The 26287-nt window shown below is 47.0% G+C and overlaps 1 protein-coding gene and 1 non-coding gene across 2 annotated transcripts; one reads left to right on the forward strand and one right to left on the reverse strand.

Annotated features, from left to right (window-relative positions):
- Positions 1-1270: 1270 nt before the first annotated feature.
- Positions 1271-18673, reverse strand: RAB11A (RAB11A, member RAS oncogene family). Its single transcript, XM_059481907.1, has 5 exons — positions 18543-18673; positions 10710-10905; positions 9618-9811; positions 8606-8686; positions 1271-2944 (listed from the first exon to the last, which is right to left on the reverse strand). Exons 1-5 carry the CDS (start codon positions 18580-18582, stop codon positions 2805-2807), a joined length of 651 nt encoding a protein of 216 aa, XP_059337890.1. The 5' UTR covers positions 18583-18673; the 3' UTR covers positions 1271-2804.
- A 228-nt stretch (positions 18674-18901) lies between these two features.
- On the forward strand, positions 18902-18973 carry TRNAQ-CUG (transfer RNA glutamine (anticodon CUG)). Its single transcript has one exon. It is a non-coding gene; the product is annotated as a tRNA-Gln (tRNA).
- Positions 18974-26287: the final 7314 nt, after the last annotated feature.

Here is a 26287-nt window from a genome sequence, read left to right on the forward strand (position 1 = left end):
AATTGTTAAAAGTTGGGGCTTTCGAGTATGTAGATGACAGCGAAACCTTTTGGCAAGCAAAGCCCATTTTGAAGCATTATATGGAATTCCCAGAATCTCAGAAAGCTCCTTCCAGGGCCCAAAGCAGTGTCTGTTACCATCAGTTGTCTCCCATGAGCAGGGAGGACACACTTCAGTACACAAGTAGTGCCAGTTATGGAACAGAAGGATTAATCAGCAGCTGAACAGGACAATCCCCCATTGGAAAGCATTCAGATGGAATGATGACTTGCATTGTCTCTCCCAAAACACCTCTGGAAGCACCTGCCTGTGCCAGGAGTGTGACCCAGCCCAGGCCAGGATCTGCAGCCAGGTCCCTGCAATCCTTAGGGAAACACAGCACAGACCCCCAGAACAGCAGGCAAAGCATTTCCCAGGTGAGAAGTTCCTTTTCTGTACACACCCCACTGGATTTTGCTTTAGAAGGCCTCATCCTCCCACAGTGGTTTGTGCTCCCACCATCTGCACTGCAATTCCATCTGCTGCACGAGAAAGAGTTTTGCCTAAAACCACACAAAATCCAGACTGATGTGACAGCAGAGTCAAATCACCTGCTCATAGGAAAGAGAAAAGGAAGCAGAGTGAAAGTCATCCTGCATTTCCAGCTGACAAATTTGGAATGTGGCTGCCAAGGGAAATCAATTATTTCCAAAATCTGCTCCAGTACGGGCAGAGGATGTGCTGCAAGAACAGCTCCTGCAGTGAGTGAGGGGCTGGGCTCTCAGCTCACCCTCAGAGCACTCCCCAGGCCACCAGTGCTGCCCCGTTGGTGTTCATGGTCACAACACCCTGTCACACACCTTGGTGACAACACCCTGCTCAGGAGAGATCCCACCTTTCATCAGGACACCACAGCAGGATCCAAAGCTTCCATCATCTGCTGCAGAAGGCAGGAGTTCGTCTCCCACCGGATTTTCTTCCTCGTGGCAACATGGGGAAAAAAAACAGGTTTGCAAAAGTTATTCAGAGGTTTGAGTAGAGGGAACTCACAGAATTTTCTAAGTTTCAAAGCTTCCTGAAGCTGCCAAAGTGCCCTGGCTACAAACTGCAGCAGCCCCAGGAAGCTCAGAGCTGCTCTCAGGGAAGGCAACTGTGCCACACAACCTTTGCAGCTCCTTTTCCAGGGACACTTCCACTTCAGTGTCTTCTCACTGCCTCTTCCAAGAAGCTCATAAGATAAAACCTTCAGGTCAAATCCCAATTCTCCCAAAAAGTGCACCCAACACCACAGTGAGTTGTCCCCTGTAATTCTTTATTAGAATCATGGATGAATATATTTTAAATCAATCTAAAAAAATAATGAATCAAAGTACAGTACATGCATAAAATACAAAGTAATTTACAAACAGATCAAAATAGCATCTTCAGAACTAATACCAGGAGGAGAAATGGAGTAAAAAACAAGAAGTGACCGACTACAGCAATGCCTTCCGTGTGCCTCACACATCATGAGCACCGCGAGACAGAAAGGTTGGGAACAGAACACAGCTGGAAGTGCCAACCACATCTGGATCTTCCAAGTGGGTCATATCAGAGTTTGAGAAACGTCCCCTACAATCAATTATTTCCCAGTAATTGTATAAATAACTGCAGGCATTTGCACAACAGAGTTCCTTGACATCCTGTGGGAATGCAGTGGCTGTGGCCCCCAGTGCCAGCGTCAGGCGTGCTCAGGAACAGCACAGAGCGAGTGACAGAAGGCACAGTTCATGTATCCCTGAACAGGCAGATTGGACAGGATTGGCATGGAGCAACAGACCACAGGAGGAACACATCCAGACAGAAAACTCCAGAGGGTTTTGTTGAAGAACATACAGCAAACCACTGGAATAATTTAAAAATACTGGATCAACCAGAACTGAAAACTAAGGCCAGGTAGTGGAAGTTATTTATTCATCAACTCAAGCACTTGTATATATTAATATATGTGGCATGCATTAATAGATGTGATATGTAATACGTGCCAACACCTTCAAGTCTGTGTCCCATGAAAGAAAAAAAGGCATCCTCAAATCCTGATAGCACCAGCACTGTGGAGGCCAAGCCTCCAGCAGCAGAAAGATGCTGCAAGCTCCAGAGCTGGAGTGACCCTTCCTCACCCTCCTCAGGACGTGGCTCCTGCATTCACCTCCTCCACAAGGGGCACCTCCGTGGGGTCCCAGCAGCTGTGCCTCACATCAACCTCCTCTGCAGCAGGTGCCAAACCACAGCACCTCACTCACATGTAGCCACAACTGCTGCTAACTGCTGCTTGTTCACAAGAAATTCTCTTTTCTCCCCCATAATATCCTATAAAACTTCACTTGACAATCTGAAGATGTAGCCAAAAACATTTAACTTACAATAAAATTGCACTTCAGAGCTTCGCCAAGCTTTAGATGCAGAATGCACCTTAAGACAAGGAAAGATTATTCTGCCCAGAGAGATTTTCCTTGTTAACCTGACAGTAATTGCTTTGTGAGAAGCAGGATAATGTCTTCAATTGCTCTCCAAAGGTGTCAGTGCTCTGACTAGTGGGCATCATGTTGGGAAGGGATTAGCTGAGTTCCAAACAATTTACTGAGCCCAAACTGACAGGTTGGTGTTGGGAAAATACTGCAGCCACATCCAAGAAAGAGATTGATAAACACTGAAATCAAAGTGTTTAAGACATGGAGAAATAATAAGCAGTAACTGAACACAAGAATGTAACCACGAGAATTACAAATATATTTAAATCTTGGACCTGGGGAATATACACAGCCTTTTAGGAAAGAATGGGCAATTTATATATTCTGACAGCACTGCATCTTTGGTTTGTTTTCAGTGGTTGGAGGGACGTGGATGGGAACCACGTTGTTGCTTGGGGACATGTCATTCTCACGTCTGTCAGACATCTGCTTCTGGGAAACAATCCGATAGATCTCTGGAAGAGGAGAAAGAGCTGATCAATATGTGCACACCAGCAAAATGCCACCCAAGAGTTAAACCTGGGGGAAACCAGCCACAGCTTTGCAATTACACAAGTAATGCAATGAAGCTTCCACACAAAGTTCAATTGTGGTGTTTTCTAGATACAGAAAATAAAATATATATTTGCAACAGAAATTACTTTTTTAACAACTGTTTTACTTTCCTTGAGATAAGAGTCAGTAAATGGACAGAATTCACAAATCTCCGTGCTATGAATGAGAAACTATGTGCCCATCCATTCCTTCTGAAGGTTCTTAAGCTCCAAGGACACTGTCCAGGGACAAGGTCACATGTTTGCTGATGTATCCACAAACAGGATTAAAGGGAACCATTCCAGATTTCTCTCCCTGATAGGACTGCAAGGGCAATTTCTTCCTGCTGAGCACACCCATCACATCTATCATACCAAGCAGTGTTAAATCGTCAGAAAAGGTTGATTTGGGCCCAAAGGGGGAGACTCAGCCCCTGCAGCAGCACAGAAACCCTTTACAAAATGTGCTGTGTGAGAAATACGGGCTCCACATGAAGAGATCCTCAACAAAGGAATCAGAGAGCATGGGATAAACACCTGCACCAAGAGCCTTGCCCTGTTGGTGGGGCTTGTCGTGGCTGATGGTGCTGCACAAAAACTCAGAGCAGCTACAGCAGCACTTCAGCTGCACTTGAGAGAGTAAAGTGTGTGTAGCACTTCACCCCCAGAAAGGAAACACAGGACACCAAAAATAGAACGTGTGGAACTCACTTGCAAATTTGAATCTGAAAACCATTAAAAAAATAAAAGCTTGCTAAAGCTCAGTTTTACAAAAAGCCCCAGCTCAAACTCAGAAGGAACAAACTACATTAAAATGGCTTTTTCATATGCAGTCAGGTACAGATCAGGTCATCGAGGCAACCAAACAAAAGCTGAACAGGTTAAAGGATTTTCTGATTTCACCCTTTCTCACACTTGCTCTTCTTTCCAACCATCTTACACATAAACAAGAAAAGTGAAACCCCTGAAACCAGGCCTTCAAAGCCACCTGCAGCCCGGTGTGTGAATGTGCAGACAGGGTTCAGCCTGGCCCCGTGGCAGCACTCAGCAGAGCCCGTGTGTGGGGTGGGAGGAGCAGAGCTGGAGAAATCTGCTCTGCACCTTCAGGACAAGCTTCGTGCTCAGGGCTGGCAGCCAGTTCACTCCCAGTGCAGAACAATGCCTGTTCCCATCAACAGGAAACGCCTCTGGCCACCTTTGTTACTGGGAATTCTCCGGTAGCACCTCCAGCAGCAGCAACCCTCAGTTTCACAGAGAATTTCCTGAACAAGTTCATACAAGTGCCTGATGTATGACACACTGGCTCCACCCCACCAGCCAGGACTCACACAGGGTGCCCTCTGTGTAACAGCCTCATCTGACAGCAAATATCAGCCCCAAAGCCTTAAAAATAATCTTAACAGCACCAATTCCCTTACTGATAATCTACTCCTGACTCTGGGAACATCTTCCTATGATCCTCACTTCCACAACCTCCCCAAGAGCCCTGCCAACACACCTCCCCAAGTGAATCCACTGCCAACAGCCCCAAATTTGCTGCTACCTGCTGCTTCCTCCTCTGCAGAGCAAAGCTTGGTGCAGCCAGAGCCTAAATGCTGAAACCTGCCCTTCCCTGGTGAGCTGTGCTGCTGTGGCAGGGCAGGGGAGGGGGAACAGCCCAAACCTGCTCTCACTGGGGCAGAATGCCCAGCAGCCAAGCCTGCACTGGAACTGCTCTGGCCTAATGAAGATGTGCCCTTTTTAATGAAGACACAGCACTCTGGGCTCTGCTCAGGAGCTGAATAAGACCTTATTAAGGGCACATTTAGCAGAATGCATCACTGCATAATAGGGAACTGTGAGAGACAGGCCTTGCACTGTGAGAGCTGGGAAAAAGAGACACTGCTGCCCAGGAGGAGCTGGGCCAGGCCTTGGCTGCTCAGCCTGCACTGGGGTTCCATTCATTTTCAGGTGTACAGAGGCAACAAAAGAGGAAATCTCTCGATTTTTCGATGTTAATTCTCTGATGTTGTTTCCTTGGTGATGGGATTCCTTGGAGATGAAACCACGGCAGAATGCGGTGTGGGAACAGAGACAGCACAGAGCCAGGCAGGGAAGGGAGGCACACTCCAGTTTACTTTAAGGATGCTTTATCCTGCTGTGAATGCTCAGGGTGGCTGGGATCATAATACCAGTCTCTGTCATTTGCCAGATGATACAAAGCAGCTTTGTGTGCACAACAATCAGCCCTGGCAGTCTAGACATCTTGGAACAGAACAATCTGGATAGGGACCATTACTCTAAGTCACAGATGGGAAAGGTCCTCAAAACCTCATCTAGAATCCACAGCGGGACAGGAAGCCCACCACATGTATGATGCACCCCATCTAAAAGTCCTCTGTATATGGGAGAAGAAAGAAGAGCTTTTATCCCTTACTCCACCTGTAGCAGCAGATCACATACTCGGGCTGTGCTAACGACACTGGATTCGTATTTCCCATGGCCAAAGCCATCTACCCAAAGTGCTTGATCTGAGAATCCAGGAGTGGATAAGTTTAACAGGGACCCTGCTACACCTCCAAGGGAAGCACCTTCACCAACTTCCATCACTGTCCCAACCAGACCAGCCTCAGGAGGGCTGGAAAGACAGGAAGGTTGTTACAGACCTTGGCCACAACACCCAGCTCAGGAGAGACCCCAGCAGCTGGGGAAAGGCTCTGAGCAGCCTGAGGTGTCCGTGGTGCAGCTCCCAGCACTGCAAACACCAGCAGGGCTGGTGCAGCAGCTCGTCCTGCCCCTTGTGTCAGCCAGCTCTGCTCGCAGCCGCCGGCAACGCCTGCTGGCTTCCCCAGCTTCCTGCTCCCAAGGACAGCCAGCATTCCAGCCACAGGCACTGAGCTGGGAGGCAGCCCTGCCAAACACAGCAGCCAGGATTCTGCAGGGTGACTCCAAAAACCACATTCCTCAGATGACTGCCCCCCTCCTTCCTTCAAAGCAAGTCATTAAGAGAAAAAGCCAGCTGTGAAGTGAGCTCCAGAGCAGCCCTCCTTAGCGTGCCAGTCACAGCCCAGCTGGAGCCAACCTGCTGCTCAGGCACTGCTCACTGCACCTTTATCTCCCCCAAACAGGAGCCCCTGTCTGCAGAGAGCACATGCCCACTAAGCACAAGTGTTTCTTCCAGCACAGCTGAACTCTCCTGAACAAGGATCACAAGGATCCTGTTCATAAACCCAAGAGCTCTTCACCTCAAACTCTGTCACAGCAACACGCAGGCAACACTGACATCCATGGAAAAGCAACAGCCTCAAGAATCTGTCAGAGCCCACCACGAACAAGTTTTATCACCCATTACAGACAGCTCTGCTTACAGACATATTAAACCAGTAAAAAAAACCAAACTTCCACAGATTAGAATCCAAACTCACTTCTGGAATAAAAGGTACTGTGGGAAGCACGCGAGAAGAGATAAAGCAAGCCCAGCCCCTGCTCAAGAGGTGAGGTGCTTCCCATGGGCAGCAGCCGTGCATCCTTTGAGCATCACACGGCTCTGAAGGCAGCCCAGGGTACACAGGAGACTGCTCATCTCCCCAGTGTCACTGAGAGAACAAACAGGCCAGCAGGAGATGGGGACTGTGAGGTGACCAGACTACGTGGCCATGACAGCCTGGCAGCCACCTCGGGAGGGAATAAACACTGCCTGATTTATCTGATGTTGTTTTATTAGTGCTGGTGTATGAGTTAATTAACTGACCTGCATCTGAAAGCCCTGAGCCTCTGCAAACAGAAAGTGGGAGCAGCAGGGCTTGTTCTACATGACACACACAGCACATCTGGCCAAATCTGACCTCAAAGTCAAGGTGTTCCTGAGAGAAGGGCTACCAAGGACATGGGCATAAAGGAAAAAGTCTCAGGTTTTGGCACTGACAAGTGAGCAGTGTCTTTATTCTGAAAAATCCATGCCCAAATTCATGTGCATTTTTGACAGGACTGCCTTTGGGCATGTGAAGAAAACAGGAAATGCAGCAGGCATCCCAACACCTCAGCCACTCCTTAGTCATCCACCTTCTGATGGCACTGGCAGTTTGTCATGTAGGGAACAAATGTGTGAGCTAACAGAATTCTTTCTTTTTGAAACAAATTTGTGCAATGCTGGAATTACAACCAAATGACTACACTGAAGTTAAAAGGGAACCACATGGTTCAACCAAAAAGGAAACAAAGTTCTTTACCCATCTAACAAACACACTTTTAGCTGGTATCTGCACAGGAGCACTACTGCTTAGGAACCCAGGGTAAGAACACAATAGAGTCAGAACTGTCAGAGGCCTCTTACAACTCAGGATGAAACAAGAAACAGATGGACACAGGCAGCTAATACCCCAGTAGCTAACACCTCTCTCCACTGCCAGGCTGTCCATAAAGCATTTCAAACAACTGAAGAAATGCTACAGGATTTATACTTTTACTACAGTGAATAACCTCCTAGCTCTATTCTCACATGCATGTTCCAGTATAGCTAGCAGGACCTTTCTGGTGTGTTTTTAAAGGAATGTCTAAATTAGGTGCCAAAGAGGAGAAGTTCAGAACTAACTAGGTGTCACTGTCACAGCAAGCAGATCTGATTTACAGACAGTTTGGAAGTGGGGCCACTGCTCAGACCAAGCACATCACGTAGCCTGGCACATGCTACACTGGGAAGGAGAGACTTGAAACATGCAACTGGAAAACATGTTGGAGGCAGTTGGAGAAAACAAGAAACTGCCTGGCACATCTAGAATAGACACAGCAAGCAGAGGAGTGTCTCAGATGTTTTGAAAACTCAGACTAGGACATTTGCCAAAGCTGAGAATTATGAAAACTCCAAAACCACAGGCCACAGTGTCCCACTGTGCCCTGGCTGCTCAGAAATGCAGAAGCCTCATGACAGTGAGTGACTTCCACACCAGTTTGTGAATTCCTACCCCACTTTTACAAGCCAGGCTTAAGTTAAGGTTCTCCAAATTGAGTGTCTCAGCTTTAACAAGTTTTGCCTACCTAAACAAGGCTTTAAACAAAAAGGAAGTACTTTATCCAGAGTGCATAAAAATGCAGCACTGGCTGCTGTCACATGTTACACAGGCCAAAAGTCCAGGCAGGACTATTAAACGCAACAACAGCAACTCCTGCAGCTCAGGAGTCACTGTGTCTCAAAGGAAGGATCTCTGCTCTTTCATCCCCTTTTCCTTGGCAACTGCCATGGTCACCATTAAAGGTGGAAACAAACTGGACTGACTTCTTGATAAACAATGGCTGTTCTCACTTGATGCCAGCATGAGACAATTCCCTCCCGTGGGCACTCCCTGTAATGGGAGATGGAAACTGAAACACAAACCAGGCTGACAAGAAACCCGGGGCAGATCAAAGTGAACAAGGATTCATTCCCCAGTTCAAGGCTGGCCTTTCAACTGTGACTCTTTGAAACTGGACTCCAAATCTTATGGCTAATGAAGAATGATTAAATAGCAACATTTTAAACACTTTATAGGCAAAGAAATGCCTATTTGCATCATATCTGAGCAGCCTCCTGCCCTTCCCCCTTGAAGCACAAAGCCCTGCATGACTCACCTGTCAGAATAGTCTGGAAAGCTGCTTCCACATTTGTAGAGTCTAAAGCAGACGTCTCAATAAATGACAAACCATTCTTCTCTGTGTGGACAGAAATACTATAATTAGAGAGGTACAGCACATATCTGTTTCCCTTCTGGAAAAGCTTCTGTACCAGAGAATATTTGTAGTGCTCCTGATGAGACACCCAGGTATCAAGAGAAAGTAAAACAAGTTGTGGGGTTTTCCCCCTTAAGTGGTGGGAAAGTGACACACCCAACACCAACACCAGAATTTACACCCACTCCCAAGCACAGGTATCAGCCCAATGTTGTCTAACCTAAAGGCACATTTTCCGGCATCACTGAAAGGGATAATCTGTTGCAGTTTCTCTGTGTGAGAAAGTTTGTGAGATTTTTTTCAACCTCATCAAGTTTCTCCACCTCCCACCTGTTAATATATCACAGCAGTTAATAGGAAAAGAGCAGCAGGGGGAATGACACTCCTCCAGCTGCAGGCAGGGATCCTCACTGGCCATAAACTCTGCCAGCGGAGCTACAGCAAACTTTAATGTGAGGAAGCCAGCTATGCTCCTGGATGAAAGAGACTGGGCCTGAACCAAGGCTTACAGAAACCAGAACTACTGTTCACAGATCTTAATTACATAACAAAAGTCAGAGAGCCAGTTTAATGAAAATGTTCAGCCACAGGCACCTGTGTAAGGCTGCAGGTCAGTTGGGACACTAAAGGAAAAGCTACCACCACACTAGAAACTCACACCTAAAGCCACAGGCACAGTTTCTGCAAGACAAACAGTGCCCAGCCAAGAGAATAAATCTGGTTTAAGGTGTCCAGTGCCTCGGGGCGATTCTTGAAACAACATGTACGTTCTACAAGATCTGCTTTCTGACTGAATGTGACATGTGACACTGAGGGACATGAGCAGCCGCAGGTTTTTTCCTCCTACCCACACCCTCCCCAGGCCAGGTGTGCAGATCCCCAGACAGCAGCAGGGAATTCCTGAGCTCCCCACCTGCGAAGGCCCTGGCCTCGTCGGTGGGGACGGCCCTGAGGTGGCGCAGGTCGCTCTTGTTGCCCACCAGCATGATGACGATGTTGCTGTCGGCGTGGTCCCGCAGCTCCTTCAGCCACCGCTCCACGTTCTCGTACGTCAGGTGCTTGGCGATGTCGTACACCAGCAGTGCCCCCACGGCCCCCCGGTAGTACCTGGGCACAGGGACAGACAGACACTGTCAGGCCACAGGAGCCTGTGCCATCCTGGGGAGCAGCTCTGGCTGGGCCAGCTATGCAAACAGTGCCCAGGGCAGTTCCCCAGGGCCGTGGGACAGAACGGGGGAGTGGAGCAGGCAGATGAAGTTACACCACAGGGCCAGCTCAGAGTCTGGGAGAGAGGCAAACCCCATGGCTCTGGGGAAACCCTGCATCCCAGACATGAAACTGTGAGCTCTGTGAGAAGCTGCTGTCACCTTCCACCTCTGAACCACTCCTGAAAATTCTCCCCCACCCATCACTGTGGGTGCAGCACAGGCAGGGCCCAGAGTGATAAGGAGACTGTAGAGTGACTCACTGGGTCATAAAAATGTCAGCATGATCTACTCCCTTTACCAAAGGGCACAGTTCCTTTCAAGTGAGAGCCAAAGCAATGTATTCAAAAGGAAACAGGCTATGTTCTCCCACCCCACAGTTCCCCGCAGCTCTACTGAAATCCTGCTTTTGCTATGCTGGTTTTTAACAATCAAACAAGCACACAAGTGAGCAGTCTTTCCTGGCTGCTACAGGAAGGTTTCTGCTCTTAGGTTACCACTGATAAAACAACCAGGAACACTGATATTCCTTTATCATTCACTTCATGGAAATGAGTCTCTCAAAGCTCCTGCATTCTAAACTCGAAATGCCCCCAGTTCCGTGTCATGAGAGCACTGCAAAGGAAATCAGTCTGTGCAGGAACACACCAGATCGACTTTCTGGGCTGAATAACATTTAACCTTCCCACCACCAGAGGCTGTGGGTATTACCCAGTAAAACACCAACACCCCTGTTTGCAGTTGGTGAGGAACTGGAAGGGCCCAGAATTGCCCTGCTCAGCCGCCCGGGCTGCACTTACGCTGAGGTTATGGCTCGGTATCGCTCCTGCCCCGCCGTGTCCCAGATCTGAGCCTTTATTGTCTTCCCATCCACCTGGATGCTCCTCGTGGCAAACTCCACTCCAATGGTGCTTTTGCTTTCCAAGTTAAACTCATTGCGAGTGAACCGAGACAGAAGGTTGCTCTTGCCTACTCCAGAGTCTCCAATGAGTACAACTGCAACACAAAAAAATTATCAGGCTCAGACTCCAGATGTAGATGACACACTGAAAATCACATGCAAGAAATATTTCTTTTAAAGAATGAAGCATGAAGGAAAAGAATGGCAATGGCACCATCCTTGTCATGGATCTGCTGTCCAAGTCTCAACATTCCTGGAAAACCAGAGCTGCCACATTCACCAGCATTTTGAACAGATGTTAGGCTTGACTTTCAATGGTTATATTTCAGGCTCCTTTGCCCAGCATGGAACAACATTCCTCTTTTAGGAACAATACACGTGGCTGTCACTGCAAACATTGGTGACCAGTTATATTTCCTTAAACAATACTAGAACTAAAAACCAAAACACAAACCCTACAACCACACAACTGAAATCTGCTTTGCTGCAGAAGTCCAAAACACAGGGCAAGCAGCAGACTTGGCTTTCACTTACACTCCTCATGCCTTTGCAGAAGACAGGTTCCCCACTGGGACAGACAACTTTGTGAACCAAAAGAGAACCAAACCAAAGAACCCCCAAGGCCACCATCACCCTGCCAGCCAGTTTGAAACGTTTGCTGAGCCACAGCTCTCTGCCCTTCTGCAGTCCCCACTGCTGCTGTGGCTCCTGCACACACCAGGCCACAGACTGAAACTGCTCAAAAAAGCTGCCAGGGGATTGCTGAGCCTCACAACTGGATCCACCACTCCCTGGCTCAGCTTGACTCATCCCAGCAAATCAAACTAATTGGAAGGATTCAGCTATGCCTGACAAGAGACTGACAGAAGGTTCAAAGTCCAGTTCCTGCAGGAAAAACAGCATCACGAGGATTCACTGCATTATCTTGTAATACTGAGTCGAAAGGTGCAAGTTGAATTGTAACTTAAAACTCAGTACCAAGAAGCAGAGCAGTGGATGAAATGTGCTCACAACCAGAGTCACATCGGGTAATCCTATGGCCTTTAAGGTTCCAAACCAGTAGAGAAGGAAAGGAAAGAAAAATAAGAAAAAATCATTGAGAAGAAACACCAATAATGAAGTTCAGCACTGAATCAACACCAGCCCAAGCAAAAAAGTGCACACTCAGGTGACAGCAAACATTGTGTCTTTGTTTAATTAGAAAAAACAATTACTTGCTCAGTAACACACATCATTAACTGTTAAGACACCACAAGTTAAAGATTCTGTGTGGTACAACAAAGCACGGAGTGCACCAAACACACTCAATGACACAAACCCCCCGTGGAGCTCAGTCCAGCAGCAGAAACACTCCCATCTGCTGCTGCAGCCCTCTGCAGCTTCTGTTTAAATAATGCAGAGCAATTCTTTGCTCCGACTGGAAGGGCAGAGCAGCACCTTTTAAACTCCCTCCATAAATGAAAATTGCAGAAAACGCTGGCTTCAAGCACAGCCTTGTGCAGAATACTTCATCAAAACAAACATCTCCCCAGCTGCCCGTGCCAGCTGACTCAGCACGCAGCCGGCCAAGCACAGGAGTTGCAGAGAGCACCCTCTGTTAACCTCTCCTGTGTAGGAAGATCACAAGTGCAGGTGGGTGGCAAGGCCCTGTGCTCAATGCAAACAGGAGTCTGCTTTCCTGCGTGCCAGGTCACTGCTGAACAGCTCTGCTGGCACAGAGATGCTACATCCTGATAAAGCCAGTGCAGGGGACAGGGCACCACTTGCATCACCACCCCTGGCACGCAGCCACAGCTTTCCTCTGCCACTGGCAAGTCACCTCTTCAACACTGTTTTGGCAGGTTTGGACCATGGGTTTAGATGACATCATGTTTGTATTCACTGGGACACACAACAAGTTCCTAGGAGGGAAAGGCTGACAGTTCCCTCTGCACAGCTCAGTCCTGCTATCACCCAGCAGTGGCCAGAAGCTTCTCTAAGCAAGAAAAGCAATCCATGTTCATCATTTCCTTTTCCCAATAGGATGCATCATATACCTGTAAAGTATTCCTTCAAACCTGTTCTTGTAGTTCAGTGCAAAGCCCGCCTTTAAGTCATTTGACAATGGAGGGATGCCTTTAATTCCTCTGCCAGGTTTTTTCCCTTACTGTGTCTGAATCCCACACTGCTTATGTTCTGAATGGTTTCCAGCACCAGATTAATGTGTCCCAATTATAAGGGGAAAATAATACCTTCCTCCTTGAAGTCAGCTATTTCCTCTACTTAATTGGGCCATTGCAGCTCCTCTTGAACACAGGCACGAGCACAGCCTGGAATGTCAGCAGGCGCCTCAGACTCCTCACACCTTCTGCATCTCTGCCCGTCTGGGTAAGTATCACTCTTTAAATAAAATTATGAACTGAAACAGCTCTAACAGCCACTTAGGTTGTGTTATTAATTTCAGTTTTGCTTTCCTTATCAAGCCACCATGTTTTGATATTTTATACTACATCATGTTCCCATGTATTACATTCTTAACATAGAAATGCAGTAGGAATGACCCTGGATGGCCAAGTCCCATACTAAACACCCCAAACAAACAGGTCCTAGGAGGGAAATGACGTTATCTAGGCCATGATAAAGTTAATTTTTCCTGCACATTGTCCCTTTCATTGGGCTTTCCTTCCAGAAACTCACTCCTAATGGTTAGAAATTGCCTTCTGATTTTCAGAAGGAATTAGTGGTCAGCTGATGGTGGTATCCATGTGCCAGCATTCTCCATTAGCTCATTAGTGTTTTCTCCCAGTGGTGTTTAGGCTGGGGTATTTACAGAAAGCAACCACAGCTTGGCTGGGCTTTGCTGTATTTGCTAAATACAAAAACTTGTCAAATGGTTCCATAAAACACATTATTCATTTCCCCAAACACCTTCCCTACAAGTTTTTCAAATTTTTTTCAGCACAGTGAGGACTGCACACCTTGTTCTAAGCCAGATCTCCCTGTGATGCAGACAAGGATTTCAGTATTTCCATCTCTGTGTGTTAGGCACACCTGGAGCTGGAATTATTTCTCCTGACCATTTCACCTTGAGGGCTCTATCTGCCTCTCATCAGACCTAATTGTTCAGCTTTAGGTTGGCAAACTTTTACTTTACCAGAGTCCAAGTCCTCAGGGATAAACCCTTACATCCCAAATCCCAGCTTATCTGAAGGATCACAGTCCTCATCTGCACAAAGCTCTTTCAGAGCCACACTCCCACTTCCTCTGTCCCACCCAACTTGCATCACCCACAAATTCCTTTCCTACATCGGCACTGGAAGGAGGAAGGTCTGGAGGAAACATTTTAGCCAGTTCAGCCACAAGACCCAGTGCTGACATTAATCAATAACCAGCTCTGGAGCACCACCTCCCTCACAGGAGCAGCACCTTAGGAAGTTGCACAAGCAAGGAAAATTGTACAGGCACATTTGAAAGTCATGGAAATAATCTCCCAGCCCCAAGTGACTGATTTAGTGCTGGGACAGTTCAATACTTGCAACCACGTGCTTTCAATCAATGCATTTGGCTTTCTATAGCATTTACTACCCCAAACATTTAAGACAAGCATACAAGCATTCAGTGGAGAGAGAGAAAAAAAGAAGTGTGAAGTCCACAGTTCTGTATAAATTTCACTCTGTAATTCCAGATTTATTTCTGTAGAAGACCAAAATAAGAACTCAATTTCCCATGCTGCATGAGAAGCAATTTAGAGAACTATGTCAAGAAAGGATTATTAATTTTTCACCAACATTCTAGCTCACTCACACAATTTTAATTTCTGTAAAACCTCTGAGCTTAAATTTTCAGAAAATATTTTAATCATCTCATTAAATATGAGATCAGGTTGAAAATAGAGTCCAGCACAGCTTGTGTTGTCTGTGGCAAAAGTTATTGCACAAGTCACAGATTACATGACCTAGGATGAGTACACCAGCACAAGGAAATCACCATATCTATAACTTGTCTCTGCACTGAGCTCTGCTATTAAGAGACATATCCATAAAAAACTTGGACATCTCTTCATGATCCCCAGAAGAACCTACTGATGGATACCTCTCCCTGCCCACTTCAGCTGGAGTTTGAAGGGCATGTGAAAAAAATGACATGATCCTGCACAACATAGCTGGCCATAAACCCAACATGGTCATCACTTATTTTACTCACCCTCCTCAGCTGTGCCCCATTTTATTCACTCTTTTTCTGTCCAAAAGAGACCTGGCACCCCAGAGCCTTTGGGCAGGGATTACCCTCCATACAGTCAGTACCAGCTCCCAACAGCTCTGCAGTAAATGGCTGCACCAGCAGCTTTGCTGCAGCACCAAAGTGCCTCCACGTCTGAGGCAGTGAAAGCCAAGGGCTTCTGCCACTGTCAAACCAATAAATGTCCTGCAACCACACATTTATCTAAACACACAAGTAAAAATGTGTCTTCTAAACCCCAAACCAGCAGGCTGGTTCAGTTTCAGAGCATTTCCTCAATATCAAAGGGAGAAGTTGGAGAAATGAACATGATGCAAAGAAGCAGAGAGCTGAAGCTGGATTCTCCTAGCAGTAAACAGAACATCACCACAAGTCAGGTCCTTGACATAAGCCTGCCCCAAATCCAGAGTCCTAGATGGTCCAGGTGCAGACAAAATCATCCTGAGCTTTGTCCATAGAAAAAAATTTCAACATCTTCTACAAGTGAGGGTTCCTTTGATAACTGCTCATCTATTGCAAGCTCATTGATCAAAAAGAGCAACAGGTTCCTGTGCTAAAGCCAGGCTTAATTTATTAAGTAATAAAGCAATATCTTTGTATCATTATTATATTTTCCTCCTACTAAAATTAGAGCAAAATTTCTATGAACTGGACTTCAAAGCCTTGTGTTTCCTCAGGGGCCATTCTGGGAACAGCAGGCATTGCTCTCAGCCAGACCCCAAAAATATGGAAAGATACAAAGACTGGAAGCTGGACAAGAAGAATTTAACAGAATTTTTTCAAGCTAGGCTTAGTCTTTCCTATATGCTGAAGTGTTGCAACATAGTCAGGAGAAGTGTATTTTGTAACAGGTCCCTGGATTTTGCCATCCAGCAGCACAGGTGGGCTCAGCTTACACCCAGCAGCAGAGTCAGCCAGATTTCCACACACAGCTGCAGTCAGGGGCTGACAGGACAAAACCAGAGGTCTCACAAACAGAAACGTGGCAGCTCAGCCCAGGAGCAGTAAAAAACAGCCAGACTAGAGAACATCACACGATTGTTTTAACCAGGTCAAACTCTGAACTCAGTCCCACCAACCTACCCATACAGTCGCTTCATAAACCCAGAAATGTCCTGCTGGATGAAGTGTCCTGACAGACCCACACCCAGAGTCTGACTCCAAACAAGCAATGTCCAAAAACCATGACGTGTATCACAACAAACAGGCTGATCTCTGTCCTAGCCAGCCCCTGCATCTTCAAACAGCAATGCCTTCAGACGAACCGTCACACTGACATGCCCCAAACAAGATTTTCTTGCTTCTGTGAATTTGTGCAGGCTTTCAAATCCATTTATAATATGCATGGCAATGCACCACTTCAAAATTTGCATACACACCTGAGGGACTTTGTCCTTTTGCTTTTACCCGCTGCCCAATAAAAGAAGCATTACAGATATCCAGAGAAATTATGACAAACAGGAGATACTTTCTCTATTTGCCCTTATCACTCACTGTTTAAATTTTAATCAAGCTGTACATCAATTCAGTGTCAGGGCTATGAATCCATTAGGTCTCTTTTCTGATTATTTTGATGCCTTTCTCCACCTTTTTAATTCTAGAACATCCCTTTCAAAATGGATATGTCTGTCATGCCTACATTTCACCTCAATTCCCAAGATGCTCATGTCTAAAATTCAAACACTGATTTAACATTGTCCCCAAGTTCCCTTTTCCAAAAGATTTACCTATCCTTTGCCTTTTTGACCAGTGCCTGGCAAGGAGACATTCAGTTCAGAGACCTACTTGCAATAATTTCCAGATCATTCCAGAGTGGTGACAGCTTGTTTAGAACAACAATCACCTCTGGGAAGTTACAAAAGTTTCCAGGGTTTTATTACTTTGCATTTTTGTATTATTTCAGCTGCCACATCAATCCCAGTTAAGTGGCATTGCATCAACTTCCTGCAGTCCACTTTAGGCTGGAAAAACCCAAATCATTTATCTTCACAACAGCATTTTCACAGCATTCCCTGCATCCCCAACAGCTTCTATAAACCAAGCTGAACAGAAAAAGCTTTAGCAAAGGCAATCAATTAAATCAGCTTTGCATCTCTCCCTATAACTGGATTCCAACTTTATTTTTTCCCACTATAAAAGGAAGCAGGCCAAATGAAAGATAGGAGCTCTCCCAACAAACCATGTGTCACTGATACTCCCAGGCTTTCACAGCTAAAACATTAATTACAAGCCCACTGACAGAACTGCATGAACAAGGGTAATTCAATGGCTCTGATAACCTGCACACAAGTACCTACAATAACACTGCCTGATGCCATTAAACCAGTGGTCAGCAAGGTCCTTGCCAGGGCTGCAAGCTGAGAAAAGAGCCTGTTCTGGAACTTCCTGATTTGATTTCCATAGCAGTACAGATGACTGATTTATAGGCAGAAATAATGCCACTTTCCACACACAGTTGGATAAAACAACCAACAACAAAAAAAATGCAATTCCTCAAAGTTATTACAGCAGCTTAAAGGTACAGGAAAAAACATCAGTGCTTTCCTTTACCTTCATGATGACAAGCAAAGGGTCTCTCACCCTTACAACACAACAAGCAATGCTCTTAATCCTAAATTCAAATTTACAATACCACATCACAATAAACAGCGACTTTTTTACACTACTTTGCTTGCTTTTTCAGTGGGATTTTAAAAACTGGATAATGAACGTTCAAAACATCAGCACTGCTGTACTCATTTCACAGCAGGCTACATGAACCTGTCCAGCAGGCTGGTGTTTTACTCTGCAGGGAGTCAAAATTGAGTCTTTAACAACAACCTGGAAGGTTTTAACCCAGCTGGGCACTGCATGGCAGACTGGAGGGGCATCAGCCCTGGAAAACAAGGAATCCCTGCCCTTCGCTGTGGGAGCCAGGACAGAGCAAGGCCAGGCTGGGCAGGGCTTGGAACAACCTGGGATAGTGGAAGGTGTCCCTGCCCATGGCAGGGGGTGGAACGCGATGATCTTAGGGGCCCTTCCCACCCAAACCATTCCATGATTCCAGGAGCATTTTATGATCTCTGGGTGTGGAGCAGCAGGGACATTCCACTCCTCGCCAAAGGCTCTGAACACAGAAGGCAGCAAGGACTACTTGATTAAATTAGCGCATCATCTACCAATGCTGAGAATATCTCACCCATTCTAAAGCTCTATTTAACAGCTAGAAAGGGTTCTTATCAGCCCTGACGAGTCCTTATCAGCCCTGGGCATCCTTCCTGGCGATCTCTGCTCGCCATCCCGCAGACCGGCCGCCGCCTCAGCCGGTGCCCGGGGCAGCCTCGGACCGGCGCTGACACCAAATCCCCGCTGCCCAACCCGGCCCAGAGCTGACATTTTGGGCTGAGGGAAGGACACCCGAGCGCGGCCCGGAGCGTTCCCCCCACCCGCCGGGCCCCGCGTCAGGGAGCGGCCCCGGCCCCGCCCGCGGGCCCCGCTGCTCTCCCGCCCGCCGGCCGGGCCCTGCCCGCCTCACCTTTGAAGAGATAATCGTACTCGTCGTCGCGGGTGCCCATGGCGGGTGGCGGAGGAGCGGGACCGGGAGAGGAGCGGAGCGGGGCCGGACCCTCCCTGCAGCCGCTGCAGCTCTTCCGCCCTCCGCGCTCCGCCCGCCCGCCCACAGGCGCTTCCGGGGCAGCGGCGCCGCCGCACGACCGCGCCCGGGGCAGCGGTGCGGCCGCGCCCTCAGCGGGCTAAAACGAGCGGGGGTCCCGCCCGGCCCCGCGGCCCCTCAGCACTGATTCCCCCTCCGGTACCCCTGGAGAGAGTGGCCGTGCTGAGGCGGGGCAGTGGTGCAAGGAACTAGAGGCAGACGGGAGAGGTCGCTAACAGAGCGGTTCCATGGTGTAATGGTTAGCACTCTGGACTCTGAATCCAGCGATCCGAGTTCAAATCTCGGTGGAACCTGAATCTTTTCGTCCCCCATGTCGTTTTTTTTTTTTGTTTTCGTCTTTGTGTGCCCAAACGATGCCCGGGATTCTCTGAGCTGCCCGAGCAAGTCCGTGTGCCCAAACGATGGATGGGCACACTGAGCTCCCAGGAGTCCTGTGCCCAGGTGATGGATGGGCATGGTCTGAGCTCCCCGGGCCTCTTCACACACTGTGATAATCTCACCTCACTTCTTGCCTGGGACTCACCAACCTTAACCCCCATCATGGAGTGCATGCCCCTCTCCTGCCTCCATGGGCAGGCACTGGCCTCACCCCAAAGCCACCCACAAGCACAGGTAAGCTTGGGGTTGGTTGGTGGGAAGTCCCCCAAGAAGATCCCTCCTGTGAAATGAGCTGAGAGAGGCATGTGAGCTTGTGGTGGAGGTATCAGAGAGGCCAACAAGCTCTTTCAGCTCATGAGGTGCAGAGGCCATGAACACAGGCCCCTTTCCCACTGCCACCCCTGCCCACCCCGCTTCTCCCTTCCCAAAAGGTTGTCCAGTTCCCCTTGTCTGCCCCTCTGCCATGGGAGACACCAACTTTGTCATCAGCTTCTCCTGGTGCAGGCTTGAGATCTAAACAGCAGAAGACAAAAATAGCACTTGTGTCCAGATGATTAAACAGAATCCCTTAAAACTGCTCTTCTCCCACCAGCCTGCCCTCACAGCAGCATGTTTGCCATCACTGCAGCAGTGGCTGTGTCATCATTCCTGTGTGTGGAAAGTAACCCCAGGGCATGGCAGCAGTGCTGTGCATCAGTTACCGTCTGCTGGCAGCATAACGAGCCAGAATGTGATTCTCTGCATTTAAAGATAAATACTTCATGCTGCCTCAGAGCTTCTGAGTGGGGAAAACAAAACATTAATAACAAAGACACCTAATGTGTGACTGCAGTGTGTCCCTCCACAGGAGGACAGAACTCCCCAGGAGCATCGGGACCATCAGTCTGTGCTCACCCACATCCTGCTGCCAGCCTCTGATGTGCCCTGCACCTCCAGCTACTCCAGGGGGTACTGCAGTGGTGAGAGCTATAGAATCTGTGTTGTCTTTGGATTAATCCTTTTTATCTCCAGCCAAACTCAGAACACACAAAATCTCGAGCTTGAAAATGCTCATCCTGCTCCTGCCACCTTCTCAATCCCTTGGCACTGAGTAGTACATCAAATGGATAACAGATACTTGTCTGTGTAGAGACTGGGTATATTTATAATTCAGGAGCTCAGGTTTCCATCTCATATCCTATTTGCACTTGTCCATTGAACTTTGTTGTTAAAAAGCTATTAATTTTCACTTGATGTTTCTCAGAACTGGTTTCATCCTTCAGAACTGCTGTTAGTGCTAAAAAGCCTTAAAATAACACAAACTAAGTACTTTTAGTTATCCTCCTGTAAGAGCTGTTCTCCTTTTCATGCTTTGGATTGTGTTTGTGAGCCTAGAAACACCCTTTATTTACACTTTTCATGTGTGCAAGCATGACTTCCTCTTGAGCATATTGCAGATGTTCCTCATCTGGTACTGATTTACCCTGCACAAGAGTTTAGGGCGCAGGGTGAGGACAGTAGGTGTTCTGGCTTAGGTAAAAATCACAGTTCCCACACTGCTGCAGCACTGCCACTTGTTGAACTGCAGTCATTGTAAAGCAAAGGCATTTTTACCAATGATTTTTAGCAAAACATTAAAAGTTGTGCAGATTGCTATGGAGTTGGGCAGCAGCAGGGATTACTTCTAGCTAAGCCTGTTTAAATGCAATTGATCATTTAAAATCAGATTCTTGATTCTTCATGGTGGAAACTGAAACAGTAGAAACAGCTCTTTGTCTAAACAGGAATTGATTGAGCAAGACATGAGGAGAGCTTCGAAGTAGCAAGGAGCTCCAGAAATTAAAGTCTTGTTTCTGTTCTTGGGTTAATTTTGTTGCTGTTCAAGCCCCAGAGGAGAACATCCAAACCCTCAGGAAACGTCACTGTCAGCACAGGCTGGTTTGGGCTACTCTGCTCTTTCCCCGTGTCCCCTCCCAAAGTGAATTGCTGCAGTGATGGGACGGCCTGGGACACCTGCCATGCACAGGAAACACAGCCAGAAAGCAGAGGTCAGGCCTGGAATAACAGAGACTGTGTGCTCTCCAAGTGACAGCTTTTAATGTGAGAACAGTCATTCAGCACGGGCATTTCTGCTGCACTAATTGCCATTAGTGTCATCCTTGCGGGAACACCAAATTCATGGCAAACCTTGAATTAGCACGCTCTCATAATTCCTAACTTAGGCAGAACCATTTGCAGAGGCAGCACGTCCCAAGCAACTGGAGCAGAGACAAGGAATGATATTCAGCTGGGCCTTGGATGTTCAATTTAGCGAAGAAAAGAAGCAGAGGTCGCACTCATAGCTGTGTATTTATGGGTCTGTTCTGGAAATTCCCAGAGCAGCTGCCAAAAAGAGCCCAGCACTATTAAGGTGCAGATGTGTGTCAGGGCTCCCAGCTCTCAGCTGCCCAGCCCCAGGCACTGTGCATCAAGCTCTCCCTGCATCCAATTCTCACTTCATTCTCCACTTCCCTCTTCCCACCAACTCCTGAGATCCCCCAGGGTAATCTTGGCCTAATAAAGTGGAAAATTTGCCACTATATTTGGTGGTTGTGGCATTCCCACAACAAGGTCAAGGTGCCTTTCAGAGCTCACTGGTGGTATTTGACATGGAAATGGCAGAATGTGAAACAGCGATGGCCAGTATTTGCTGCTGGTACCAGCAAAAAAAAAAAAAAAAAACCCAAAAAAAAAAAAAAAAAAAAAACCCAAAAAAAACAAAAAGAGCTTTCCTGGCTCTGAAATCCCTGTTCACACTTTGCAAATCCATCTCCTTGCAAAGCTCAGAGAAGATTTGGGATTGGAAATCACAATAATTCAAAATTGTCCTTGAAGGGCTGTTGACCCAAATTCCCATTTCCCAGATAAAAGCAGCCCCTAGGTTCCCTGGAGCAGAAAGCAGGAAGGACAAAAGCAAAGCCCCAGAACTGTGTTTTATCAGAGGAGAAATATTTTCTAAGGGGAAAATTCAATCAATACTTTGCAATTTCCTAACAATCCATTAATCATTGCAATTATGCAGAGATAATTCAAGCTTTCCAATCCAGCTGTTAAATTAGAGAAAAGTGTACTCTTAGCATGTACCATCCCCAGTTTGACATGTCAGTCAGAAAAAAAATCCCTTCAAATACAAAATCCATGCACTGAAATTTAAAAAAAAATCTGTTTCAAAACTCTTGACCAATTTAAAGGGTTTACAATGTACAAGGATTCTATTTTTCAGGTAATTCTATGCCACAGGTAGGAATAATGAAAATACAAGGAGTTAATGTGAATTTTTCTGCTGATAACTCATTTGCATTCCATCACGTGCTACGTCCTTTCTGATTTCTACAGCTCTAAGAAGAAAAGGTATAAGAAGAAATAGACCAAATAAAAAATAATTTCTAAATTAGCCTTTCCAATCCTAACCTTGAACTTAGAATAAAAAAAAATACCTGCATCTGAACAGAATTTTTATCCAAAATCAAATCTCATTCTGGTCTTGCTGTTCTTTAGGAGTCCCTGCAGCACTGCAGAAAGAGTGGGAAGGGAACAGAAAAATGAACCATCTTCTGGAGACATTTTTCACTAGGACAATATTATGGTAAGCAGAAAGGAAGGAAAGTTTTCAGCATGTTTTGGGAACAGGAATTGAGTGCAGGACTCAATGACTTAATGTTCCTTGTGATGACTGTCAAAATGAAGTCATCAGTTTCCTGAATCCATTTTGGACTCATCACTCATCTCTTTGTCTGTGTCTGCTGCCTCCAGAGACACCAGCAAGATAACCCTGGCAGCCCCAGGATAATTGCTGGCCAAGATATAATTTCACAGAATCATCACTCAAAATCTTCTTCCTCTTACACACCCTGCCAGAGGGGTTTATTCCCTCTCTAGGGTCAAAATTTGCTTGATGTTGGAGCTGGTACCAGGCAAAAGCAGCAACAGCAGCGCAGGCGTTATCACCTGGCCCCTCATCTTGTAATTTGGATACAAAAGATCAGCCCTGGGGAATGAAGAAGAACTTTGGCTTCTGTGGCCAAGTCATTCTGTGCTGAAACAACCAGCAGGGCTGGCTGGCTGTGCTCAGCATGGCCACATTGTTGTGGAGCTGCACCACTGTATTAGGAGCCAGGCTGAGCTGTAAAACTCCGCTCATTAAGATCATTAGAGAGCTGTCAGATGGAACAACTGGGATGGCTTTGATCTGGCAGAATATCCTTCCTCCTGTTTCCAGACATTGGGAACCATCCAGTTTTCCATAATTTTTTTTTTTTTAAGTCATTCGAACAATGCTCTTTGGGTTTTCTATAGGTTGCAATAACTTCTTCAGGCAAACTGAAGGCTGTAACAGCTATAACAAGATTAATTTATTAAATAGAAACCCTGATATTTCAGTGATTGCTCTATAAATATATTCACAGCTGGTTTTGCCAAGAAAATGACAAAATGTTGCTGATAATCCCAAAGATATTCCCTATAAATCCACTAGGTGTCCTACTGTTTTCAAGCAATTAGGCTCAAGGTTTGTTTGGGTTTTTCCCTAGTTTTGCCAGTGAGGAATTAGTTTGAGGCTTTAGTGGAATTAGGTCTGGGTTTGCAGGTTGGAGAGACGTGTACGTGTGGTTTGTGTGACACAGCAGGACATCCGGCTCACAGCGGCAGCGCTTTTGGCAAATCCACTAATGTTCCCCACAGAGACCAACTCAAGGTTACAGGCTGGAAGAGAAAAAGGGAAAAGAATCTGCCTTCCTCTCCTGGGAATGCTAAACAAGATCCAGCCGAGCCAAATCCTCTTTTCAGTCAACCTTGGGCGTCTATTTATAGGACTGCTAAAGCGAGGCCAACACTGACCTCAAAGGTGGTGGCGACACGCGTTAACCTTCATGGGAGCTGCTCTGCACAGGCTGTGGTTGTGACATTCCTGGTCACTGTCCCTGTCCCTGACGAGTGTTCCCTGACTGCCAGCGCCTGTCAGCAAAGGCCAGCACAGCACACGCTCACAAAGTGCCCTGTCACTTCCAACACAGGGCCATGTAAGCACATAGCAAGAAAAGCAAGCTGAAAAACAGCCACAGGGGAGTTTTCTCATCTCAGAAAATGCTTGGGGTGGAGTGTGGCCATTGGACAGTCTCCAGGTTCTTGGCTGCTCCTCCGTGGTGTGACCTGGAGCACACTCACCACATCAATTGTGCTGTCCAGGACATCCATCCTCTGCCTCCAGATTTGTAACTTGCACTGAGCCCCAGATGTCTCGTAGGTATTGCAAAAGCATCTTTCATTATTCCCGTGGTTTTCAGTGCTCAGAAATGCAGTATTTCAGTGAGAGAGAACTGCAGGGTGATGTTTATGGTCTTGTAACTGAAGCACAAATCACATTCTGTGTAATCCTCCCAGTCTTGCCCTCCTAAATAGGGGCCATTACATTTGCAAACACCCCTCCTGTTCACTCTCATTTCACAGAGCTGCCACAGCTTGGATCTACACCAGATCTATGCAAAGTGAGGAGAAAATCAGTTTTGTTTTCTATTTAACAGATGCCAGAGGCAGAGATGCTCTCAAACAATGAGATTGTCTCTTTTTCCAGTAGGTGCTTCATGGCCAGAAGTCCTGCCCAAGGCTATTGGCTCTGCAAACAGGCACTGGGCAAGGTGTCAGCACCAGTTTAATCACAAGCTGCAAGGGGAAATCAGAGGGGGAACAACAGCCTCCTGTCCTTGGCCCACCAGGACTCCTTGCCATCAGGCATTGTGCATCACGGGAAGTGTGGAGCATCTGTCCTCTGCCATGTGTCACTGCTCTGCCTCCCTTCCCTGCTATCTGCGCTCAAGGTATGGAAGTCGTTTTCCTGCAAGAAGAAAAGGATGCTCAGATCTTCCCCAGAGTGTGTCTGTAGGTACCTGCTGCAGTCCCACCCCTGAGCAGGGTGCACCATGCTGGCTGTGAGGAGTTTAACCTGGTCTGGCACCTGTGTTTGCTGTGACACACAGCAAACACCCCGAGCCTTGCCATGATTCAGAGCATAATGTGTGGGAGCCATCTGGTCCTGTAGCTGAAGGAGCAAACGGAAAATCTGATGGAAGCACAAACAGTCACAATGAGAGACTGAAGAGATGTGTTGATATTCCAAGCAGAAGTCTCCTTCTGTGGGGGGTAATCTCATCACCCATTGCCTCTTTCCTACTCCTTCCTCTGGAAACCTGCTGTCAGCCAGGTTGTACTCTCAGCTCTGGGAGTACTCAGACCTCTGGGATGCTAAAAATACGTTTCATGTGCTTGAGCATACCTCCCGAGACAAAAATTTGCTCCGCAGCCAGCTGTGCAGTGAGCAAGATGTGCAAGATGCTTGCATGCAGCACAGCACATTTGGAGGAGCTTGGATTGATCCAGAACTTTGGCTGGTTTAAGATGTACTCTCAGTTGGGATTAGTCACTAATATTGTCCCGCTCCTGTGCAGAATGACAGCTTGTGGCTGTGACAGACTGAATGGAGTTTCACCTCAGCTTGCCTAGATATTCTCAGCCCTGCAAAGGAGATGTGTTTGGGAGGGACTGCAGCACCAGGGGAGAAACAAGGAACTCAGTGCAGAGGATGGGATAGTGCTTGGGATGGCTTTGACATGGCACAGTTGGTGCATAACTTGTCCTGGATACTGGGTTAATAAAAGTGGTTTCATTGTATTTTGCAGCCAGCCTGGTTTTCCCTCATTGTGACCCTGGTTTCTGATGTTTGGAGGGCACAGGGAAGGCAGGGAGACAGAAGATGCCTATTTTAGTACTCCTCTGCAGGGAAGGCACACGTTTCAGACAGGTACACATTTGTTTCCTCTGACACCAAATTAATGGGAATTGATGTATTGATTCTACAATTCTTCTAAAAATTGCTTCACGTTTTGGCTTCCTTTCAAGCTGGTTAAATGCAATGTGCACACAGTTCAAGACAGCTATTTAATTATTCTAATATTAATATAGTTTAAAAAATTCAGCTCCCCGTGAAATGCAGAAGATAAAAAGCACGGAGAGCAGCCCAGAAAGGCTCTATATCCTGGATTCATCCCACAGTGAGGGCTGCAGGTGAGGGGGGATTCTGTCCTTCTGTCCCTCTCAGGTGAGACCCCAGCTGCAGAGCTTCCTCCAGCCCTGGGGAACAACAGCAGAAGGATTTGGAGCTGCTGGAGCAAGTGCAGAGGAGGTCACAGAGATGCTGCAAAGGCTGGAGCCCCTCTGCT

This window comes from Ammospiza nelsoni, chromosome 14, assembly GCF_027579445.1.
Source record: "Ammospiza nelsoni isolate bAmmNel1 chromosome 14, bAmmNel1.pri, whole genome shotgun sequence".
Lineage (NCBI taxonomy): Eukaryota > Metazoa > Chordata > Aves > Passeriformes > Passerellidae > Ammospiza > Ammospiza nelsoni.